Source organism: Chelonoidis abingdonii, chromosome 1, assembly GCF_003597395.2.
Source record: "Chelonoidis abingdonii isolate Lonesome George chromosome 1, CheloAbing_2.0, whole genome shotgun sequence".
NCBI lineage: Eukaryota > Metazoa > Chordata > Testudines > Testudinidae > Chelonoidis > Chelonoidis abingdonii.
Genome location: NC_133769.1, coordinates 202,036,354 through 202,057,768, shown reverse-complemented (window position 1 = coordinate 202,057,768; position 21,415 = coordinate 202,036,354). Strand labels below are relative to the sequence as shown.

Here is a 21,415-nt window from a genome sequence, read left to right as displayed (position 1 = left end):
GGCACCAAAGGATACTGAGCTGCCCAGCTCACCTCGCAGCAGCGGAGAGTCACAGTTCCCCGCAGAGACCCCTGTACCCTCTTCCTCACGCAGAATGCGCAGGTGCATTTGGCTCTGTGAATATGGCCCCTGCCTAAGGAGACTGCTGGGTGTGCTGGGTGTGTGGGAGCCAACCTGCTCTTACCTGCTGTCCCGGTGGTGCCCCAGATTTTCAGGTGCCCTACGCAGCTGTATATGCCTAAGGACAGCCCTGCCGAGCACAACTGCCATGGACCCCCTATGGAACCTCCATTCCCTAGTGCCCCAACACACAGCTCTTCCCTGCCACCTCACAGCCCAGCACCCTCCAGAGACCCACATCCCACCCCCTGCCTCCCGGCCACACTCACCAGCACTGCTTGGAGGTGATTGTGTCTGCCAGGCTGAGCCAGCAGCGCAGCCAGAACTGGTCCCGGGGCCAGGAATCACTCTGGCCCCTCAGGAGTGGTGTAATCAGCCAGGCCAGGGCCTGCTCTGCCCGGGCTCCCTCAGGACCTACTTGCCTGAAGGGGCCCAGGCAAGCAACCCCCCATACTGTCACCCCGCACACACCTGGCTGAGACTGGCCAGGCTTCTGCACCAGTCCTAGGCAGCTCAGCTCCGGGGAGACAGGAGGGGCCCCCAGGTGTTGGGAAGTAGAGACTGTCCAGAGCCAGAGGTGCACTGGGGTCTTGCCAGGGGGTAGAGAGGAGCAGAGGGGTGGGGTCAGGGGGTGGAGAAGTGTCCTTGGCCTGAGGAGCAAGTGGTGGGTGGTGGGGAGCCAGCAGGCTGACTGGTCTCGGGGCGCAGTGCAAGCGGAGCAGACTGAGGCCCCTTCTGAGCATGGGACTGGCTCCATGGAGCCACTAGCGCCATTGCAAACCTGGCACTGCTGGTAACCCAACCCAAATACTGGCCCCGTGTGGACAGGAGGTAGGAAAAGGGGGGCTAGAGGCCAAGCCCAACCCACACTGACACGGTGCCTCCTGTCTCACAGGGCTCAGCCTGGGAGGGATGTAGCATCACTCAGGCTTGGGGAGTAGGGTGACCAGATGTCCTAATTTTATAGAGATAGTCCAGATTTTTGGGTCTTTTTCTTATATAGGCTCCTATTACCCCCTACTCTCTGTCCTTATTTTTCACACTTGCTGTCTGGTCAGCCTACTGGGGAGAGACAGCCAGGCCAAACCTGAGTGGCGCTGTGACCCCATGCCGGGTCTCAATGCTTGGGGTGGGGAGCTGGGCCCAGCCCCGCAGGAGAGGTGCCACTGCTGCAGTCAGAGTGTGAGGCAGGGCCATTTTCCAACCCCCCGCCCCCAGGTCTCCCCTCTACATGAAGCTGGACAAGTGTATATTTACCTAGGGCCTCACGACTCATCTAAACCTTCTATCAGGACCCACCATTTGGGAAACACTGCCATACACTTTATGACGGGTAACTGTGTGCACTGAAGGGTGAATTGGTGCACTGCTGCTGAGCCAGCCGTCAGCATACTTTGTAAAGTTCATCAGCATCCTACTGATTTTCCCAAGGCTCATCAGGAGCACTGTAATGGTTGTCATAGCCTGCTGTGCCCCTCTCAAGTTCCTATTTGAACACTTACTAACCTTTAAAACTTGACTGTAAAAGTTCAGAAGCTTCGTCCTGTGAACCATATTGCAAATAGTGAGAAACCCAACAGACCTAATTTTATTTATCTCCTACTGGCCATTCTCAAGCTGAGATCTGGCAAAAGTGTTTTAGATAGAATATTCTAACTGTGACGAATACCGTTTTTCAGTGTTTTAATTTACAAACTTGTCTAATTAGCTCCAGCTTTGCTAGAACATTTCTCTATTGACAAGCCTCCCTTGCAAAAGTATCTCCACGGGAAGAGAACTAGAGACTTTTCTTTTTTAATGAGTTTGTCTCCTGTAGTCAGTTGATGGCCTATTTTTAAGCTGACAGAGCCAACATGCCATTCTGACATAATTATATACATTTCTAATAACTTTCAAAATTAGAATTTTATCATCTAATCTTAGATCCTGGGCACAACTAAATGAAAACAGTAAACTCGGGTTTTCATTTCTTTCCTTTCTATTTTCATTCTACTGAAGGACAGAGAATGAAGTTAGAAGACTTTGTCGACTCTGCTGAACACCTATATTTTTAATATCTTGTAATTTATAGATGCTTTGGTCAAGTTACTTAAAATCTGAGAGAAATTTTATCTCAGCTACAGACATGATGTGTTAATGTTATGTCTGATGTTCAGTTCTGTGGACTTTTGTCTGGTGGCCAAGATCAGACTTGTAATGGAAACCGAGATGCGTCCTTATCTGTGGAGAAACTACTGCCTTTCCATAACACTGTATTAGCTATATGTAGACTGTATCCCAAAGTGTAGCATTTCACTGCCTTACCAAGCTTTTAACATGTCAATCTGAAGCAGAAGCAGAAGCAGAAGCTGTCTTCATGAATTCTTAGTCTCCTCCTAGAAACGGATGCTCCTTAACAGCTACACATTTTGCTGAAACTTATTAAAACTATAAACACAAACATTTTAAGCAAGACATTTATAGACCATGGCCCCGCTTTTTGTGCCCATTAAGCCACTCAGAGGTCCAAGTACCTATAAATCAGGGTAAGGGTATGTCTACATTGCAAAAGAACAGCTGCAGCAAGTCTTAGAGCCCAGGTCTACAGACTCAAGCTCACACTACAGCACTAAAAATAACATTGTAGATGTTCCTGCTTGGGTGGGAGTCTGGGCTCCAATACCCAGCATGGGGGGCAAGTCTCAGAGCCTGGGCTCCAGCCCAAGTAGGAATGTCTACATTGCTAATTTTAGCACCGTAGCCTCAGGCTCTAAGATTCACTATTGGGATTTCCCCACTACGACCTTTGTGGAATATACACATACTTTAAATCTCCTAAAGACCAGGCTTAAAAAAAAATCAGGTCTATATTAGATGTCATTTACCGATAACAGAAAAAGTTCTTTTCAACTTACCCAAAATTACACTAAATGCTTCAGGTAGAATTCTGGGAATGCTTTCCAGTAACCCCCCACCAGTGATAGGGGCAAAGGCCTTCACATGCCTTGAATGAAGGACAGGCAACAGAGCCTTGCTGTAGATTTTGGTTGGAGTTAGCAATAGTTCTCCTGTAATCATAAAAGTTTACAAAATCATTAGAGATGAAAATCAGTGCAGAAGCACTTTTATCAGGCAATACAAGAAATGATGCTTTTATCAGCATTCCTCTTGCTATCTTTGGGACAGAGAACCTATCAAGAGTAGCGTGGGAAGACTGCAAGCAGTGTTGCCACACTGTGGGGAAATGGATGAAAGATCTCAGAAACCAAGGAACTGGACCATGGGCCTAAAACTGAGCTGGTGGCAACCATAACTAGGAAATTCAATCTTGAGGTCTAAAAACTCTGCCAGTGTCTATTTAAGAAAATAACTGAACTGGATTCACTTCCAGGAAGGTTCACCTTTAAAAAGCAGATATTATTATACCTAATGGCTGCTCGCCACATCCACCAGGTACTGGAGACGAGTAGTGTAGGGAAGACATTAAGAGAATCTTCCTTACAAGGTTAAAGCCATGACTGTGAATCCCAGAAGAAGCTAGTCCAATGACGACATCCCCCTCAGCAACTCTCTTCGGCTGCAGGAACATTTGGCCTCGTTCCACTGCACCAACTGCAAAGCCAGCGAGGTTGTACTCTCCAGGCGAATACATGCCTGGCATTTCAGCAGTCTCTCCTCCTAGGGGAAGGGAGAAAGCAGGCAGCACTAACTGTAAACACATCCACATTTCATTTCTAATGTGGAATCAATGACAGTTTTCAAATTGGGGACGTATTCAATGTTGCTAGGAAGACAGGCACAGTTTAAACTGCACGTTTCTTATTTCAAAGGACCACTGAAAAGCTTGTTAAGCTGAGAGTTACAAAAATGAACAGTGGGAAGGGGGAAAGTATTACCTGAGCATTGATTTCTGGGGAAAAAATCAAAATGGTGCCTCCTGGGTTAGGGAGGGGAAGTTCTATTTGTTCATATTTCTATTTGGAGAGGTAATGGACATTTTTTTAGTACATTAAGAATCCAGCGCCTCAAATTTAGCTCCCATTTGCACCAGAGTAAGTGAAAGAGGAGAATCAGGCTCAGTGTCTGCGTACTAATGGCAGTAATAATTTTCTATCAGAACCTTCAAATCCCGTACAGGAAGTGAGTGCTCCTACCCAAGAGAGTGCATTCTGCCTTTTTACAAGCTTCAGCTATTCCCGCTCTGACTGCTTGAGCCACTTCAGCGTCAAGTTTCCCACAGGCAAAATAGTCGAGGAAGAAGAGGGGGTCTGCTCCCTGAGCCAGGATGTCATTGACACACATGGCAACCAAGTCCTGGCCAATGGTGTCATGTTTCTTACACATCTGTGCAATCTGCAACAAGAGAGTCAGAGATCCAATTTATAGCTGTGATGGGAAGCAAACAGCAACTCTGACATGGTTGCCATTTCATAGGAAAGAAAAGTGGACAATCTTCTTATCGCCTGCACTGTCCACTATAGACATCAGAAATGGAAAAGTCCTGTCAGATCATCTAGTTCACCTTCTGGCTCTCTGCCTGTGCAGAATTTGTCCCTTCAGTATAATTTTTTAAAATGCTGTGTCCAGTCTAATATTAGATTGTCCTAAAGTGATGGGGCAGCCATCATTTTTTTCGTGATAACCACAGTATGTGCTTATCAATATCTGTATAAAATTAATCCATCGAACATGGTTTTGCGTTCTGTATTACTTAGGCCATTGTCTTCTTTTAACACCATAGCAAAACTCGAAAAGTATCATTAAATAGTTTTCTTTTGCTTTATTAGGAGTAAAGGGGATGAAAATTCCTCCTTCCAGTGATATTTCACTGACCCTCTATGGGTACGTCTACACTACGGGATTATTCCGATTTTACATAAACCGGTTTTGTAAAACAGATTGTATAAAGTCGAGTGCACACGGCCACACAAAGCACATTAATTCGGCGGTGTGCGTCCATGGTCTGAGGCTAGCGTCGATTTCCGGAGTGTTGCACTGTGGGTAGCTATTCCGTAGCTATCTCATAGTTCCCGCAGTCTCCCCCGCCCATTGGAATTCTGGGTTGAGAGTCCAGTGCCTGAGGGGGCAAAAATCATTGTCGCGGGTGGTTCTGGGTAAATTTCGTCACTCATTCCTTCCTCTGGGAAAGCAACGGCAGACAATCATTTTGCGCCCTTTTTCCCTGGATTGCCCTGGCAGACGCCATAGCACGGCAACCATGACTCTGTTCAGAACTTTTTTTTACTGTCACCCGAGTCTAACCTAGCCCGCTGACAGCACTACTGGCAGCACTAACACAGCATCACACTGCTTTGCATGATAGCAAAGACGTTATCAGTCCGTAATATCTGCTACCGTCCTGCTGCCATGTACAATTGCAAATGAGATACCTACTGTCCCCTGTACTGTCGCTGCATCATGCCCCTGCTGAGGTCGGCCCGTGATGCAAACGCAAAAAATGGGAATGCAACTCCCGAGTCAACTTCCTTATGGCTAAAATAGAGTCCAGTTCCTGCTAGAAATGGGCAAGTGTATGAGAGAACCAGTTCAAGACACGCTGCTCCAAGTCAATCCCTGCAAAATACGAGCTGCACCATCATCGGTTCCCTCAACCAACCCCCACCTTTGCTTCCCTCCCCAACGCCGCTACTACCGGGTGGCATGCCACCCATTGTGTCAGAAGTAAAAGAAGCAAATAAAAACAGTGACTTAGTGAATAAAAGAGGGGAGGCAGCCTCGCGCTGCATAAGTCCCATGCAGACAAATCATGCGGGGGAGAGGACCCACATCCCCGCGCATGAAAGTCAGCATGAGAAGAACTTTTCTTAAACACAGCCCCAGTGCTATAAGATACGTTACCGCCGTCGTACCATCTACTGGAATGACCGGGAACATTTCCCTCTTTAAACTCAGCCCCGACAGCCTCATCGAGGCGCCAAGAGCACCACGGCTGATGACAAAGGAACGGCAGCATCCTATTGCACCATACTGTCCACCGGCAGGGAAGAGTGGATACTGCCTTCACTGCTCAGCATCGCGTCTACCAGCAGCATTCAGTAGACAATACTACACTGAAAAAGTCAAGAAACGATTTCTTTCCCTTTCTTTCACTGTGGGAGGAGGTAAATTGTTAGCTAAACCTGACCACGCCGGACAGTGTGTTTGAACCTACAGCATTGGGAGCTCAGCCAAGAATGTAAATATTCGAGACTGCTGTGGAACTGTGGGATAGCTGGAAACCCTCACTACCTCCCTCCCTCCATGAGCGTCCATTTGATTCTTTGGTTTCGTTAACGTTGTCACGCCAGCACTGTGAGCCGGAGATTTTTTCAAAATGCTTTGCCATCGTCTCTGAACGGAGCTCTGATAGAACAGATTTCTCTCCCCATACAGCGATCAGATCCAGTATCTCCTGTACGGTCATTCGGAGCTCTTTCTGGATGGGACTGCATCCCCACCCAGCGATCAGAGCTTCACGCTGGGCAACGAATGAAATCAAAAGTTCGCGGCGTTCCTGTCTACCTGGCACTGAATCTGAGGTTCAGATTGCTGTCCAGAGTGGTTGCACTGTGGTACCGCCCCGAGGCCAATACTGCGATTGCGGCCACACTAACCCTAATCACATATGGTAATACCGAGTTTACGTACTCCTCTCGTTGGGGAGGAGTACAGAAACCGATTTAAAGAGCCCTTTATATCGATGTAAAGGGCCTCATAGTGTGGACGGGTACAGCGTTAAATCGGTTTAACGCTGCTAAAATCGGTTTAAACGCGTAGTGTAGACCAGGCCTATAATAAAGAAGCCCCATCTCGTTGTGATTGACAGCAACTTGAATCTGTTCCACTGGAATGCAGGGCCTTGAATGGAATCTTAAAAGTCACACTGTTGACTAACATATGCTGGCTAGATATAAATACAACACGTTAATAATATGTATTTCCTGCACCATATGTATATTAGTATGCATTAAACACCAATAACATTTAGCACAAATATTGCAACAACGATATAGCCTAAACTGGCCTCTCCCATAATCCTGGTCACTAATGCTAAGTATCCCATAACACCTTGCATTTGCTGAAGTAAGCATTCAGAATGAATGTATGTATCTTGATTTTGACAAATTTCCTATGCCTTAGTACAGTACTTGGAATGCTAGTATCCAAAATGACAATAAGGAAGGAACAGGACAACAAGTTAGGGAACTGGAGCAAACAGTTGGATTTTAGTGATATGTAAAGAAATGAAAAACTTGCAAAACCACATAAATAATAAGCGTGTGACTTGGGGAGCACGCTTTCATCATAAGGCGAATATAACATATCTGCATGGGACTGCTCTTTAGAAACTGGTATCACATAGAATCTTTTTCTTGTACCATATTAATAACCCTGACTGACACTGGTTATTTGGCCTTGAGTATATTTCATAACAAAATAATGAATCAATGCATGGTCAAGGAATTGATTGTACAATTTATCAACACACACAATGAAGTCTTGTTTTCCCAAGAAAGACTTTTAAATGCTTTTTTAAGATTACCATATTGCTTGCATCCATTCATCTCTGCTTCCCATAACAACTGTCACTGAGGGTTTCTCCAAAGTAGGGAAATTTATGCCAGTGTAACTACAAATGGGTTGCTTACATTGGTGAAGCTCTGGCAATGCAGTTAACACTGGTGCCAACTGCTAATGCAGACACAGTGCACTCATGTAAATCAGGGCTTGCATCATTGCAACTTACTCTGGGAACTGATAGCTACACTGGATGAAACTAGCAGAAAAAAATTCTGTGTAGGGCTGAATGTTAGGCCCTGTCTACAGTGGGGAGTTGCACTTGCGTACCTACACCGGTACAAAAGAATTCAGTACAGAAAGATTGAGCGGAAAACATAAGTAAAGACTCCCACTGGCTTCAAAGGGTGCTGGATCAGGCTCACATGCAAAATCTGGGTTTGATTTGCAAAGCCAGGCCTCTTTCAGCCCAGATCAGTGGGGACTGGGAGCACTATGGAGTTATTCAGCATCTTTTGTTGCACTGTAACAATTCCTCTGGTTCAGCTAGCAAACAGCATTGACGGGCATTATTCACAAACACTTGTCAGCCAAGGAAGAGTCTCAGGAGTGAGGGAATGTAAGACAGAGTTGGTACAGTCCTCTGATTTGTTGTGAGGAAAGAGTGGTACTAAGTTTCCCCAGTGAGATTTTTTGAAGTAGGAAACATTCAAGAACCAAAAAATCATCATGACTGTTCTAGAACCTTCATTTACTCCAAAATACATAAATGCACATACACGTACGTCTCAATTAGCTTAATCTAGGAAGTGCAACATACTTGTGGTGGTGAGGCTGTAGGGAGACAGGTGGTGGTGGGTGTAGAATGTTTGTTATGCGTGTGTGATAGCAGCATCTCATATCATTTGACTAGTGTGGACCCGTAGGGTACGTCTACACAGCAATTAAACACCCAGATCTGGCCCGGATCTGCTGACTTGGGCTCACAGTGCTTGGGTTGTGGGGTTGTAAATTTGCTCTGTAGACATTTGGGCTTAGACTGGAGCCAAAGCTCTTGGACACAGCAAGAGGGGAGGGTCCCAGAGCCCAGGCTACAGCCTGAGCCCAAACATCTACGCAACTATTTTTAGCCCTGCAGCCTGAGCCCAGATCAGCTGACTCAGGTCAGCTGCGGGTCTTTTATTCCAGCATAGACATACCTCCAATGTCTTTACAATGCTCAGAGTTGTACGCTGTACAATATATTATACTGTTTTTAAAATTCTCAGCAAACAACATAAGCTCTGGTATGGGCATACCAGCAGTTACCTGCAGTTTAGTTCCAATGCCTTTAGTTCGAGATACCAAGATAGGATCATCATAACCAGATGCTTTCAAGTCAAAGAGATCAGCAGAGCCTCCCAGCTCTGCATGGCTGCCTGCCAAGTACAAAAAATGCCCAGGAGAACTTTTAGGTAACTCTAAGGAAAAACAACAATAACAAGCGTTACTAGTGAAAATCATTACAGCTTGGACAACTTATTACTGGTCCCATCGACTAAACTAGAAACATGTACAATCATATGAAGTACAGATCCTGAAATCACGTATTTCATGTTGTTATAACTAACTTTTATGACCTAGTATTTTGTAAATTATTGTGTATCTACAGCAAAAATCACTGGTGACCAGTATTTACCAGCTGATCCCTTGTTAGCTGATAATCTTTCTTATTCCACTTTAAAAACTAATTATGTAACAGAAAGCATTCCTCCAACCACATGACTGTAACTAACAAAAGGTAAAGTGTGAACAGCAGACTTCAAAATTCAGTGTTCATTAGCAAGATCACAGATACCTGTATGCATATCATACTCTGCTAAAAAAATATATAAAGCTGGTACAAGAAGTACTGTAACACTTGACCAGTGGTAATACAGCATTACTTCAGAGGACACTGACATAATATTCTACTAAAAGCTAGTGGCAAGGTTTGTTATACTACAGTAATCTAGTGAAGTGGTTCCCAAACTTTATTGGCTTACATACTATCTTAAAAAATTGATGATCCAACAATTCACTTCCCAGCAACCTCTCTTTCCACAAGTTCCCCTTGTCTAGTGTGTTAAGCTCAAGCGCGGAGGTAACTGAAAGAGAATGTCATTCCCCTTGTTTAACTTAAGCAGATGATTTAAACAAGAAAGAGACAGAAGAAAATGAGAATTCTCGTTGGTAAAGATGACTTAAGCCCTGGTTCAATCATGTGCAAGTGCTATCGCCTCATTAGTGATACCAATGCCAGGCATTTCACCTGAGTGGAAAGGTCAGTCTGCTCATTTCTTAGGAGGAATTCAGGTTTCATTCAAAATAGTGGAAGTTTGCAGAACTGTTCTAACCTTACCTGATCTACTACCAGTTGCAGTTGGTGGTTCAGATTGATTAATCAAAGCACTGCTGGTTATAGCATCTACACTTACGTCGCCATTTATCAGGCCTCTGAAAGGGAAAAGGGGGCACATTGTGGTTATAGTGACATTTTCTGCATCACTGTTGCTCATCACAGAATCAGAACAATATGAATGGCTGTGGGCTAGGCAAGCATCTATTTCTGCTAGTGCCCTTGCTTACATACACAGACTGCTGCAGAAAAGCTATAGCCTGATAAGCAATGTCCTTTCTGTAAATGGCACCCTGGAACCGTATGGCTGCTACTCCTTTGTTGGCTTCTTCCAGTGCTGACATCAGATCCTCCTTGATAGCTGTGACTGTAAGGACTCTGCCACCGCCAGTCACCACTTTATCATCCTGCATGGTTGTGCCTGCATGGAACACCTTCACCCCTAGCTCCCGCGCTTGTAGAAGTCCTACAAAAATAAAAGCAAAATTAGATCTCATTATTTTAAATAAAATATAATGCTGGTGACAGTGCTGGCAGCTGAAGTTCTTTTTTGCCTCATAGCACAAATACAGCACAGGTGGTGGCCATACACGCTGCCTTAGACTTCCTCACTGATGTGTGTATCCTGAAAAGATCACTTCCAGGGTGAGAGAGTAGCTCACCTCACATGCCCATTCTATCCTAAACCTTCCTGCTGAGTCTGCTATCAAGAGCAGCAGTTCACAGAATAAGAGAGATGCATTAGGACCTCTAAAACTCACCCACCTGCCACGGCAAGATGTTTTCAACACCATGTTTTTGAAGAACTTGTCCAGTCTAATGTTAAATGACTCTAGAGACAAGGCTTCCCTTGAGATACTAGTCCGCACACCAGAAGAACTCTCTGTTTGGAATATTTTCTTGATATTCATCCTGTATTTTAATTTTCATCCTATTATATCAAGTTATACTGCTTAGAGCACCCTGAACCATTCCTTGCCCTCCATAGAATCTGCACCCTTCAAATACTTGTAGATGGTTGTCTCCTCACCCCTAGCCATTGTTTAAGCAAGTTAAAAACCTTAAGTTCTTTCGATACATATTAGGAAAATAAGGGGTTTTTCTGGGGCAGGAGGAGAGGATTTTTGAGGGTTTTATTGTTCAGGTTATTTTTTGAGGGAGAAATTTGCTGCTGTCATCGTTAGGCAGAAAAACCCAGCATAGCAACTCCCGATCTCACAATAAGCTAGGAACTGTTTTTACCAGCAAAAGAAACCCTTTCCACTTGCTGCAGTTATAATGTGTCACATTGCTGTGCAGGCTGCACTGCACTGAAGGTCAGAGCTGAAGTACAGTTGGCTGTGCTTCATGACTCTGATTTCAAATTAACTCTTATGCCTAAGGTTTTGAGATAACATTTTATTCTGGCATATGCTTTTCACATTCTACTTACAGTGTAAGCCACAGAAAAACACACAGGGAAATCATATTCTAGTTGTGATATGCAAAGATTCTCATTTCCTTCTGTCCTGAAGAGTTTAGGTATTGCAGGGAGTTACATGTATATACACTAAGCAATGGATTACGAATAAAGCGTCAAACTTAACCAGGGATTTCTTTGCGTTTATTGTTTTTTGTCATTACTCATGTGTAGATTTAGGGTTCCTATAACTGAAATATACACTTTTCCAGAGCACCACAGGGATAAGCAAAATAAAGACACTGGTTGCACGGGAAAAGGATGAGGAGGGGGAATGCAACAGCAGCATTCTCTGATTCAGACACAATTTCTCCAGGAACACATGGTGCAGTGAGAGCTTTGTAACATGAACTCCTCTCTGCACTGCTCAGGCTTGCTAGCTGGTGCAAAGGAAGGACTTGCAAACCAGATCTGGTGTAGGGAAGTGGCTCTCAACCTTCCCAGACTACTGTACCCCTTTCAAGAGTCTGATTTGTCTTGTGTACCCCTAAGTTTCACCTCACTTAAAAACTACTTGCTTACAAAAATACAAAAGTGTCACAGCCCATTGTTACTGAAAAATTGCTTTCTCGTTTTTACCATATGATTATAAAATACATCAATTGGAATATACATATTGTACTTACATTTCAGTGTATCGTACAATAGAACAGTATAAACAAGTCATTGTCCATATGAAATTTTAGTTTGTACTGACTTTGCTAGAGTTTTTTATGTAGCCTGTTGTAAAACTAGGCAAATATCTAGATGAGTTGATGTACCCCCTGGAAGACCGCTGAGTACCCCCAGGGGTTCATGTACCCCTGGTTGAGAACCACAGGTGTAGGGGAAGTGCACTCTGCTCCTGTTAAAAAGGTTAATAATTTTCAGTATTACACAGGCCACGGTGGTGGTGTTCCAATTTTAGCATGGCGTTGTCCGGCTGAGACAACTGGCTCACCGTATCTACAAGCCAGCAAAGCTCAGCTAGTACAAGAGCACATGTGAAAAGGTGACACTCCAGTTTGTGCTCCTCACAAAGTCTTTGGAGGAATTCTGAATGGGTCAGCCAGAATTCCACCAGGAATTCCTAACGCTCTGGAGTAGTGGTTTACAAACTTTTTTTCTGGCGACCTAGTTGAAGAAAATTGTTGATGCCTGTGACCCAACGGAGCTGGGGATGAGGGGCTTGGGGTGCAGGAGGGGGCTCCGGATTTGGGGGTGGCTAGGGCTGGTGCAGGGAATTGGGGTGTGTGAGGGGGTCAGGACTCTGGGCTAGGGATGCAGGCTCTGGGGTGGGGCTGGGGATGAGGGGCTTGGGGTACAGGAAGGGGCTCTGGGTTTGAGAGGGGCTCAAGGTTTGGGCAGGGAATTGGGGGATAGGGTCAGCGTGCGGGCTTACCTTCAGTGGCTCCTGGTCAGTGGTGCAGAGGCAGGCTTCCCGCCTGTCCGGGCACCACAAACCATGCTGCGCCGCAGAAACAGTCAGCAACAGGTTCAGCTCCTAGGTGGAGGTGCACAAGCGGCTCCACGCAGCTCTTGCCCACAGGCACCATCCCCCTCAGCTCCCATTGGCCAGGAACTGGCCATTGGGAGTGTGGAGCCAGTGCTTGGGGCAGGGCAAAGCGTGGTGCCCCATGGGCCCCCCACCTAGGAGTTGGACCTGCTGCTGGCTGCTTCCAGGGCACAGCACGGTGTCAGAACAGGTAGGGACTAGCCTGCCTTAGACAGGCAGCACCACCAACAAGACTTTTAATGGCCTGGTCGGTTGGCGGTACTGACCAGAGCCGCCATGACCCAGTGCCTTACATTCTGTGACCCAGTACTGGGTCGCGACCCAGTTTGAAAACCACTGCACTAGAGCCCTCTTCTCATCCCAACTCCAAGCCACAGTCTGGTCCTTAGAGAGTGCTGTTTGAAACTTCTAGCCCCTGTGGTACTTTGGACAGGTCTGTAAACCTACATTTCCTTGACGATGACTGTCCCCCATGCACGGGTTCAAGGAGTGATGAAGGAAGGTTCCTTTCCCCCATGCACCTCCTCAGGAACAGTAACAATATGACTCTCTGCTAAATCAAACTCACTGGGCCCCTTGCAGTAGTCCTGGTCTGGAATTAAAAAAAAGAAAGTTACCTGTTACCTCCATGCCTTTGACATATTCTCCTGGGTACCCTTCACTTGCCATAACCACAGACACAGCAGTACGGTTTTCTGACCAAGCTGGCATGCAGCTACAGAGCTTGCCATCAATTGTTGCTTGAATCACTTCATAAAAGTCATTTTTAAGCAGTGGAAGAATTACCTGCAAAAGTATGCTAAACAATTTAGTTAAATGGTTTTTGTTAACTGTTGAAATGTCGAAGACTTATTAAGCTTTTCTTCAAAAATTAAAACTCACATGAAGCCCACCGTAGTGAGCAAAAACTGTGTTGGAGTACAGGAAATATTTTGCTACATTTGCAGATTTGGAAAAAAAAAATCAGTGAACATTAATTTGCAGCAATTATTCCCAGACACTAGAGCTGAGCAAATAATTTTTATGTTTGGTGGCTGGACAAAAAAAGTCTGAAAACAAACAAAAAAATTGGCTAGTTTTGAAAAAGAACTGTGTATCAAAACATTTTGTTTTGACATTTGTTTCAAAACTACATTGTCTAAACAGCTCATTTTGACATTTTCTAAACGAACCATTTTGACATTTCCAAGAATTTTATTTTCAGGGTTTTTTCAGCTGAACTATTCACTGAATTCAACATGAATTCAGACAGTTTCAGTATACCAAACACACATTTTTAGCAAATTTACTATCACTAAGAAAATTTCATCCATCATTATTAGCAACAGGCAGAAAGCAACCATCACCTGTAGAGACCAAGTATGATACTACTGAGCACAAATTTGTCTGGGCTTCTTTACTACTCAGAAAATCAGAATTTGAGCAATAACTTCAATTGCAAACTAAGTCAATGAACATTTCACAGAAAATAAATGCTAACAAGCAAATTTCTAACAGTTACTGTTACATTCTCTAAGTTGCTCTTTTGTAGATTTCCATATTTGTGGTAGATATGATACACATCCTGTTAAATTATGTAAATTACATTAGTAGCAAGTTATTAGATTCTGGTATGGAACATGGAGCATATTTAGGTTTCCAACATCTCTCACTCACCTGGCACTGTGGGTCACCAAAGTGGCAGTTAAAATTTATAATTTTCACATCATCTTTAGTACGCATTAATCCTGTTTGCAGCACACCTGAACAGAAAGCAGAACTATACAAGCTAGTTCAAAAAGGTTTGTTCACTTTCTTTAAAAGCAACAAACTGAAATGTGCAATAAACTTAGGTAAACTGTAGGGTATCTGCACCTGGGTTCTGCAAAGTGTTTGTATTCTATGACAATCCTTTAAAAATCCCATAAAAATCCAGCAAACTGCATAGCAATGCCATAACAAATATATTCTGTCATAGATTACCGAAGATACCAGAGAAGTATAGAGCTGGTTCAGAAACATTTGAGTGTCTCTAGAGTCTAAACACACAGGGGAAGGTTCTGCCCTCTGACAAAGCCCATTAATTGCAGACACTCTGAAGGTATAAAGGGGCTTTGAAAAATGCACAAATAGCTCCCAAAGAATACCTCCTGTCAGGGCCAGCTCCAGGTACCAGCACAGGAAGCAGGTGCTTGGGGCAGCCAATGGAAAGGGGTGGCACATCCGGGTCTTTGGCGGCAAGTCCCTTGGTTAATCTCGGAGGGAAGGACCCCCGGCTGCTGAAATGCCGCCTAAGAATGAAGTAGCGCGGTAGAGGTGCTGCTGAAGTGCCGCCGATCACGGCTTTATCTTTTTTTTTTTTTCCCCCTTTGCCGCTTGGCGTGGCAAAAAACCTGGAGCTGGCCCTGCATCCTGTACAGGGGAGACTTCTGTTTATTTATGTTGCATTGTATAGCCAGGCTCAGCAGAATTCAGTTTTATTTTTTATAATTTCAACAAAGAAGGTAAAAAACCTTAAAAATAAACTTTAAGCTATTTGCATTTTCAATGTTGTGAGAACTTATGAGTGGGATCAGACAATTATTTAATGACAGAAGATGCTGAGATTCAAAAAGTTGAAGCTTTATAACTGTTAAAATACAAGTTGTCAGCTTCACGCCAACATATACAAAGTGAATGTCCTTAAATCAAACTCTAATGCAGGGGTTGGCAACCTTTCAGAAGTGCTGTGCTGAATCTTCATTTAGTCACTCTAATTTAAGGTTTCATGTGCCAGTAATACATTTTAACGTGTTTAGAAGGTCTGTTTCTATAAGTCTATAATATATAACTAAACTATTGTTGTATGTAAAATAAATAAGGTTTTAAAAATGTTTAAGAAGGTTCATTTAAAATTAAATTAAAACACAGAGCCCTCTGGACCGGTGACCAGGACCTGGGCAGTGTGAGTGCCACTGAAAATCAGCTTGCGTGCCGAAGGCTCTAGCAATTTCAGCGCCCAAGCACGGCGGCACGCCGCGCGGGGCGCTCTGCTGCTCGCCGTCCCGCGGCTCCGGTGGACCTCCGGCAGGCGTTTCTGCAGACGGTCAGCTGGTCCCGTGGCTCTGATGGAGCTGCCGCAGGCGTGTCTGTGGACGGTCCGCTGGTCCTGCGACTCTGGTGGAGCTGCCGCAGGCGTGTCTGCGGGAGGTCCACCGGAGCCGCGGGACCAGCGGACCGTCCGCAGTCACGCCTGCGGCAGGTCCACCAGAGCTGCCTGCCGCCCTCCCAGCAACCAGCAGAGCGCCCCCCGTGGCACGTCATCCCAAGCACGCGCTTGGCGCGCTGTGGCCTGGAGCCGGCCCTGGGCGTGCAATAGGTTGCCTACTCCTGCTCTAATGGGTTCTCAAGCAGCATTTTACTTACTTTGCCTATATGTAAATTTCAATTATACTCTATGAAAATATTTTCTCATCAGTTTGTGTGTACAGCAACACTGATGTTTACCATCATTTACTGATAAAAATCTAATCTTTCCAAGCCTATGCATAGTTAAGTGAAGTCTCCATGGCATATTGCAATGCATAGTAGTTTCTGTATTTTTTATTCAGTATTACAAGACAAAAGTCCCAACCAAAAATCCACTGCCAATAATTTTCATTAACAAACAAAATCTAAAATTATTTAACCAAAACAGTAACTAAAATCATTATCAGTAAAACCTGCAACAATACGTACAAACATATAGTGATCTGAAATGAATCCTTCATTGCTAGGTTCCTGAGTACAGATTTAGAGAATGATATGGATGAAAGAGTCAACCTTGCAAGTGCCTCTAACATGGTACTGAGCATTTTCACCACCTATTGATTTAGTAAATAAGAGACACTTAGCACTTTGCAGGATTGGGCTCCACTTCCTTACATACATGATCCTGATGCTTTTGATGGCAAGTGCACCCACTGGCATGAAGAGATGGCTGACAGTGCTTTCATATAGCATCATCCCTTTTTTCAAATTAATTTCTTTACAGCACTGAAGAAAACTTTCATTACTGAATGTAGATGTGAACTGTAGAGCTTAATTTAATATAACAAACATGCAGAGTTAAGGATCATCTGTCTCCATCTGGTATAATACACAGGGATCAACTAGAAATTTAGTTTTATAAAAAAGAAAAACTTGAATATCTTTTGACTACTATAGTTCAGTTCTCTCCCTTTGAGGAAAGTGACTGATCAAATCAATGCAGGTTTCCCTACTGTTCAGTGCAACTAACAAGTCCTTCACAATCCAGTTGGTATTTCTGTTTTATAGCTCAGAAATTCATAGTCCCTCCACTTCTCCAACTATGAGAAAAAAAGCAAGCACAATAAAACTCCTAAAATCTCATCCAGAGTAGAAATAATGCTGTTTCTCTCAAAGGAAAAGATATATACAATCCTGGGGAGATTTAAAATAGCATGGGAAACTAGTGCATTCTTCTTTGATGGAGATAATTTGGAGTTCAAACATTATTCAATAGAATTAATTGGCATGTTCTTACTCTGCCATTCAGGTGAGCACTTACCTACATATGTTGTTCCCTCTTGTCTCATACCATCCACAATGGGTTGCAGGATAGAGTCTTTAATTTTCTCTAGAAGAGCTTCAGGAATCTGATGAGCAATTCCAAATTGAGAGCGTAAGCCAGGGCTCAGCAACCTTTCAGAAGTGCTGTTCCGAGTTTTCATTCATTAACTTTAATTTAAGGTCTTGCGTGCCAGTAATACATTTTAATGTTTTTCGAAGGTCTCTTTTTATAAGTCTATAATATATAACTAAATATTGTTGTATGAAAAGTAAATAAAGTTTAAAATGTTTAAGAAGCTTCATTTAAAATTAAATTAAAATGCAGAGCCTCTCGGACTGGTGGCCAGGACCCGGGCAGTGTGAGTGCCACTGAAAATCAGCTCGTGTGTCACTTTTGGCACCCATGTCATAGGTTGCCTACCCCTGGCGTAAGCCTTGTGTGGTATGTTTCCTCTTATAATTAATTCATCTCGTCTCTTAAAAAGCACTGAACATAACCCATTTAAGTTGCCGTGGTTTCAGAAGAAGTGCCTGAATTTAAATTACAGTGAAAATGTATTAAGATAGCACCAAGATGTTATTTATTAAAAAGCTCTTTCTCTGTTTAAAGATCTATCACATGACATTTCTTTTCAACACTGTCTTTTTTCCTGAAAACCATAACATTCGCTTGCTATATGCCTATTTTCACCCAACATATTTTGTTATTTCTGCAGGATCTTAAGAAATCATTGAGTCCAGCACTTTGAATTGAGGCAGGTTCAAGTATACCTAGACTATCCCTGACAGGTGTTTGTCTAACCCAGGGGTTCTCAAACTTCATTGTACCGCAACCCCCTTCTGAGAACAAAAATTACTACATGACCCCAGGAGGGGGAACTGAAGCCTGAGCCCACCCAAGCCCCACTGCCCCAGGCTAGGGGGGGCCCAAAGCCAAAGCCTGAGCCCCACTACCCTTGGTGGTGAGGGGGCAAAGCTGAAGCCTAAAGGCTTCAACCCCTGGCAGGGGGCCTATAACCTGAGCCTCACCACCCAGGGCTTGGGCTTTGGTCCAAGGCGGTGGGGCTCAGACTTTGGCTTTAGCTCCAGGCCCCAGCAAGTCTAAACCAGCCCTGGTGACCCCATTAAAACAGAGTTGCGACCCACTTTGGGGTCCCAACCCACAGTTTGAGAACCCCTGGTCTAACCTATACTTAAAAACCTCAAATGATAGGGATTCCAAAACCTCCCTCTGTAACCTATTCCAGTACTTAACTACTCTTATAAAGAAAGTTTTTCCTAGTCTTCCTTAAGTCTTCCTTGCTATAGATTAAGCCCATGCTTCTTTGCCTGACTTTAGTAGACATGAAAAACAACTGATCACAGTCCTCTTTATAAAAACCCTTACCATATTTTAAGACTTACCAGGTCCCCCCTCAGTCTTCTTTTCTCAAGACTAAGTATGCCAAGTTTTTTTAAACTTTCCATATAGGTCAGGTTTTGTACACCTTTTATTATTGTTGTTGCTCTCCTCTAAACGCTCTCTAATTTGTCCACATCTTTCCTGAAATGTAGCCCCAGAACCACAAGTACCAGCTTCTTCCTGTCCCTGGGGATGTTCAACCCCCACACAGCCCCAGACCCCACCCCCCCTTTCCCAAGTTCCTACCTCTGCTCAGCCCGACCCACTCACCCTTCCCCCCAGGCTCCACCCCCATCCCACCTCCACCTCACCTCCTCCTGCTCCCTCCCCTAAGCATGTCCCATCCCTGCTTCTCCTCCTGCCCCCCACCTCCAGTGCCTCCTGCACACCACGGAACAGTTGATTGTGGCAGGCAGAAAGCACTGGGAGGGAGGGGCAGGCGTTGATCGGCAGGAGGCGCTCGGAAGAGGAGGAGGTGGGAGGTTGGCTGCCAGTGAGTGCTAAGCATCGTTGGCGCCTATGCCCAGAACTGTATACAGAACTCCAGGCAGGCCTCAGGAGTACTGAGCAGAGCAGGACAATTACCTCCCTTGTCTTACCTACAACACTCCTGTTAATACACCCAAGAATGTTATTAATAGATCACAAATTGAATATGAATCAACAATAACTTCCAGATCCTTTTCAGCAGTACTACCATCTAACTAGCCAGTTATTCCCCATTTTGCAGTTATGCATTTGATTTGTCCTTCCTAAGTGTAGCACTTTGCACTTGTCTTTACTGAATTTCACCTTGCGGATTTTAGACCAATTCTTTACTTTGTCAAGGTCATTTTGAATTACAACCCTGGCCTCCAAAATGCTTATAGAAGCCCACCCAGCTTGGGGTCATCCACAAATTTTATAAACATAGTACTGGACCCAGAACAGACTCCTGCAGCACCCTACTCGATATGTCCCCCCGTTTGACAGCAAACCAATGATAGCTACTCTGAGCATGGTCTTTCAACCCTTGTGCACCTACCTTATAGTAATTTCATCTAGCCTACATTTCCCTAGTAGTTTATGAGAATGTCACTTGGAACTATGTCAAAAGTCTTACTAAAATCAGCATACAATATATACATCTACTTCTTCCCCTCCTTCCCCTGCATCCACTAGGCTAATAACCTTGTCAAAGAAGGAGATTCAGTTAATTTGGCACTATCTATTCTTTACAAATCCTTGTTAGTTATTACTTATCATACTACTATCTTCTAGGTGCTTAAAAATGTGTTTGATAGTTTCTTTCAGTATCTTCCCAGGTATCAAAGTTTGGCTGACTGGTCTATAATTCTCCACGTCCCCCTTTCCCCACCTTTTTAAAAGATGTTTGCCCTTCTGCAATCTTCTGGGACCTCACGCATCCTCCACAGGTTCTTGAAGATCAATGTTAATGCTTCGGCTAGCTCCTTAAATATCCTCAGTCATCAGGCCCTGTTGATCTGAATACATCTAACTTATCTAAATATTCTTTAACCTGTTCTTGCTTGTGTTCCTTCTCCAGGTTAACGTTAACTGCATTAAGCAGCTGGTCACAAGCATTCTTTGTTAGCAAAAAATATAACAATTCTGAAATCATTAACTAAGGTCATGTTTAAGATACAGAAAGCCTCCAGACATGTCGCGAATTACACAGGTCCACTGTTTTAAGTGTATGGTCATTTCCAAAGTTGCTAACAGCTTGGGAGGCACACCATTCCTAAAATTAACAGAAAAGCCACAAGGGAGACCATTTCCCAAACTCAGACCTGAAGTCCAAGAATGAATAATAGGACTGGGTCTCCATATCCTTATGCAAACAAAGCACTGACTTCACAGGGAGTTTTGCTTACATAATGGCAACAGAATTGGGCCCTTATTAACAAATTCATCAATGCTTAATTACATTTTATGAGTAGATTTGGAAAATAAAATCAAAAGATCACTACACCTGTGGTACTGGGCAATAAGCTCCCATCCCTGCAGTGTATGGGCCCTGGTCTCCATCCATTAACTGTTTGTGGGCCTGGACTAGTGGCATGGGAGCAACAGTGACACCATCAGTGAAGCACAAGCACTGTAAAGAAAAACAAACACAGAATGTACTCAAATGGTTACGTTCTGTATTAACTGAAATCAGCTCAGAAGGCCACAGATTTAGCCCTGTCATTAGTATTTAAGGTTAAAAACTAGAAAACAGTGGGCCAAATTCATCCTGTTGTAACTCCATTGACTACAAGGAGTAGCCTGTCTTAATTATATAGTTAGGTATTAACAAAGATTTCTGGAGACAATGGTTTTGACTGGTGAGGGCCACATATAAGAATTCCCTTCTACCATATTATCAGGTCTGGGCACATTAAGGTCCTGATCCAACAAGCCCACTTAAATTTATGCTTATCTTTAGGCATGTGAGTAGTCCCACTGACTTCACTGGAACCATTCAAGTGCTTAAAATTAAGCACGGGTGTAAATATTTGCAGGATCAGGGTCTAAAAAGAGAGCAAAATATTA

The 21,415-nt window shown here is 44.0% G+C and overlaps 1 protein-coding gene across 1 annotated transcript in view; it reads right to left on the bottom strand.

Annotated features, from left to right (window-relative positions):
• LOC116828284 (trifunctional purine biosynthetic protein adenosine-3-like) overlaps window positions 1–21,415 on the bottom strand; it is a 44,182-nt gene that overhangs the window by 12,418 nt on the left and 10,349 nt on the right. Inside the window, exons 6-15 of the mRNA XM_075063803.1 lie at window positions 20,853–20,978; window positions 17,477–17,564; window positions 14,605–14,690; window positions 13,566–13,734; window positions 10,229–10,460; window positions 9,998–10,092; window positions 8,926–9,077; window positions 4,254–4,452; window positions 3,526–3,777; window positions 3,015–3,167 (exon numbers count right to left, since the gene is read on the bottom strand). Of these exons, the coding sequence (XP_074919904.1) occupies window positions 3,015–3,167; window positions 3,526–3,777; window positions 4,254–4,452; window positions 8,926–9,077; window positions 9,998–10,092; window positions 10,229–10,460; window positions 13,566–13,734; window positions 14,605–14,690; window positions 17,477–17,564; window positions 20,853–20,978 (1,552 nt within the window). The remainder of the gene's footprint in view (window positions 1–3,014; window positions 3,168–3,525; window positions 3,778–4,253; window positions 4,453–8,925; window positions 9,078–9,997; window positions 10,093–10,228; window positions 10,461–13,565; window positions 13,735–14,604; window positions 14,691–17,476; window positions 17,565–20,852; window positions 20,979–21,415) is intronic.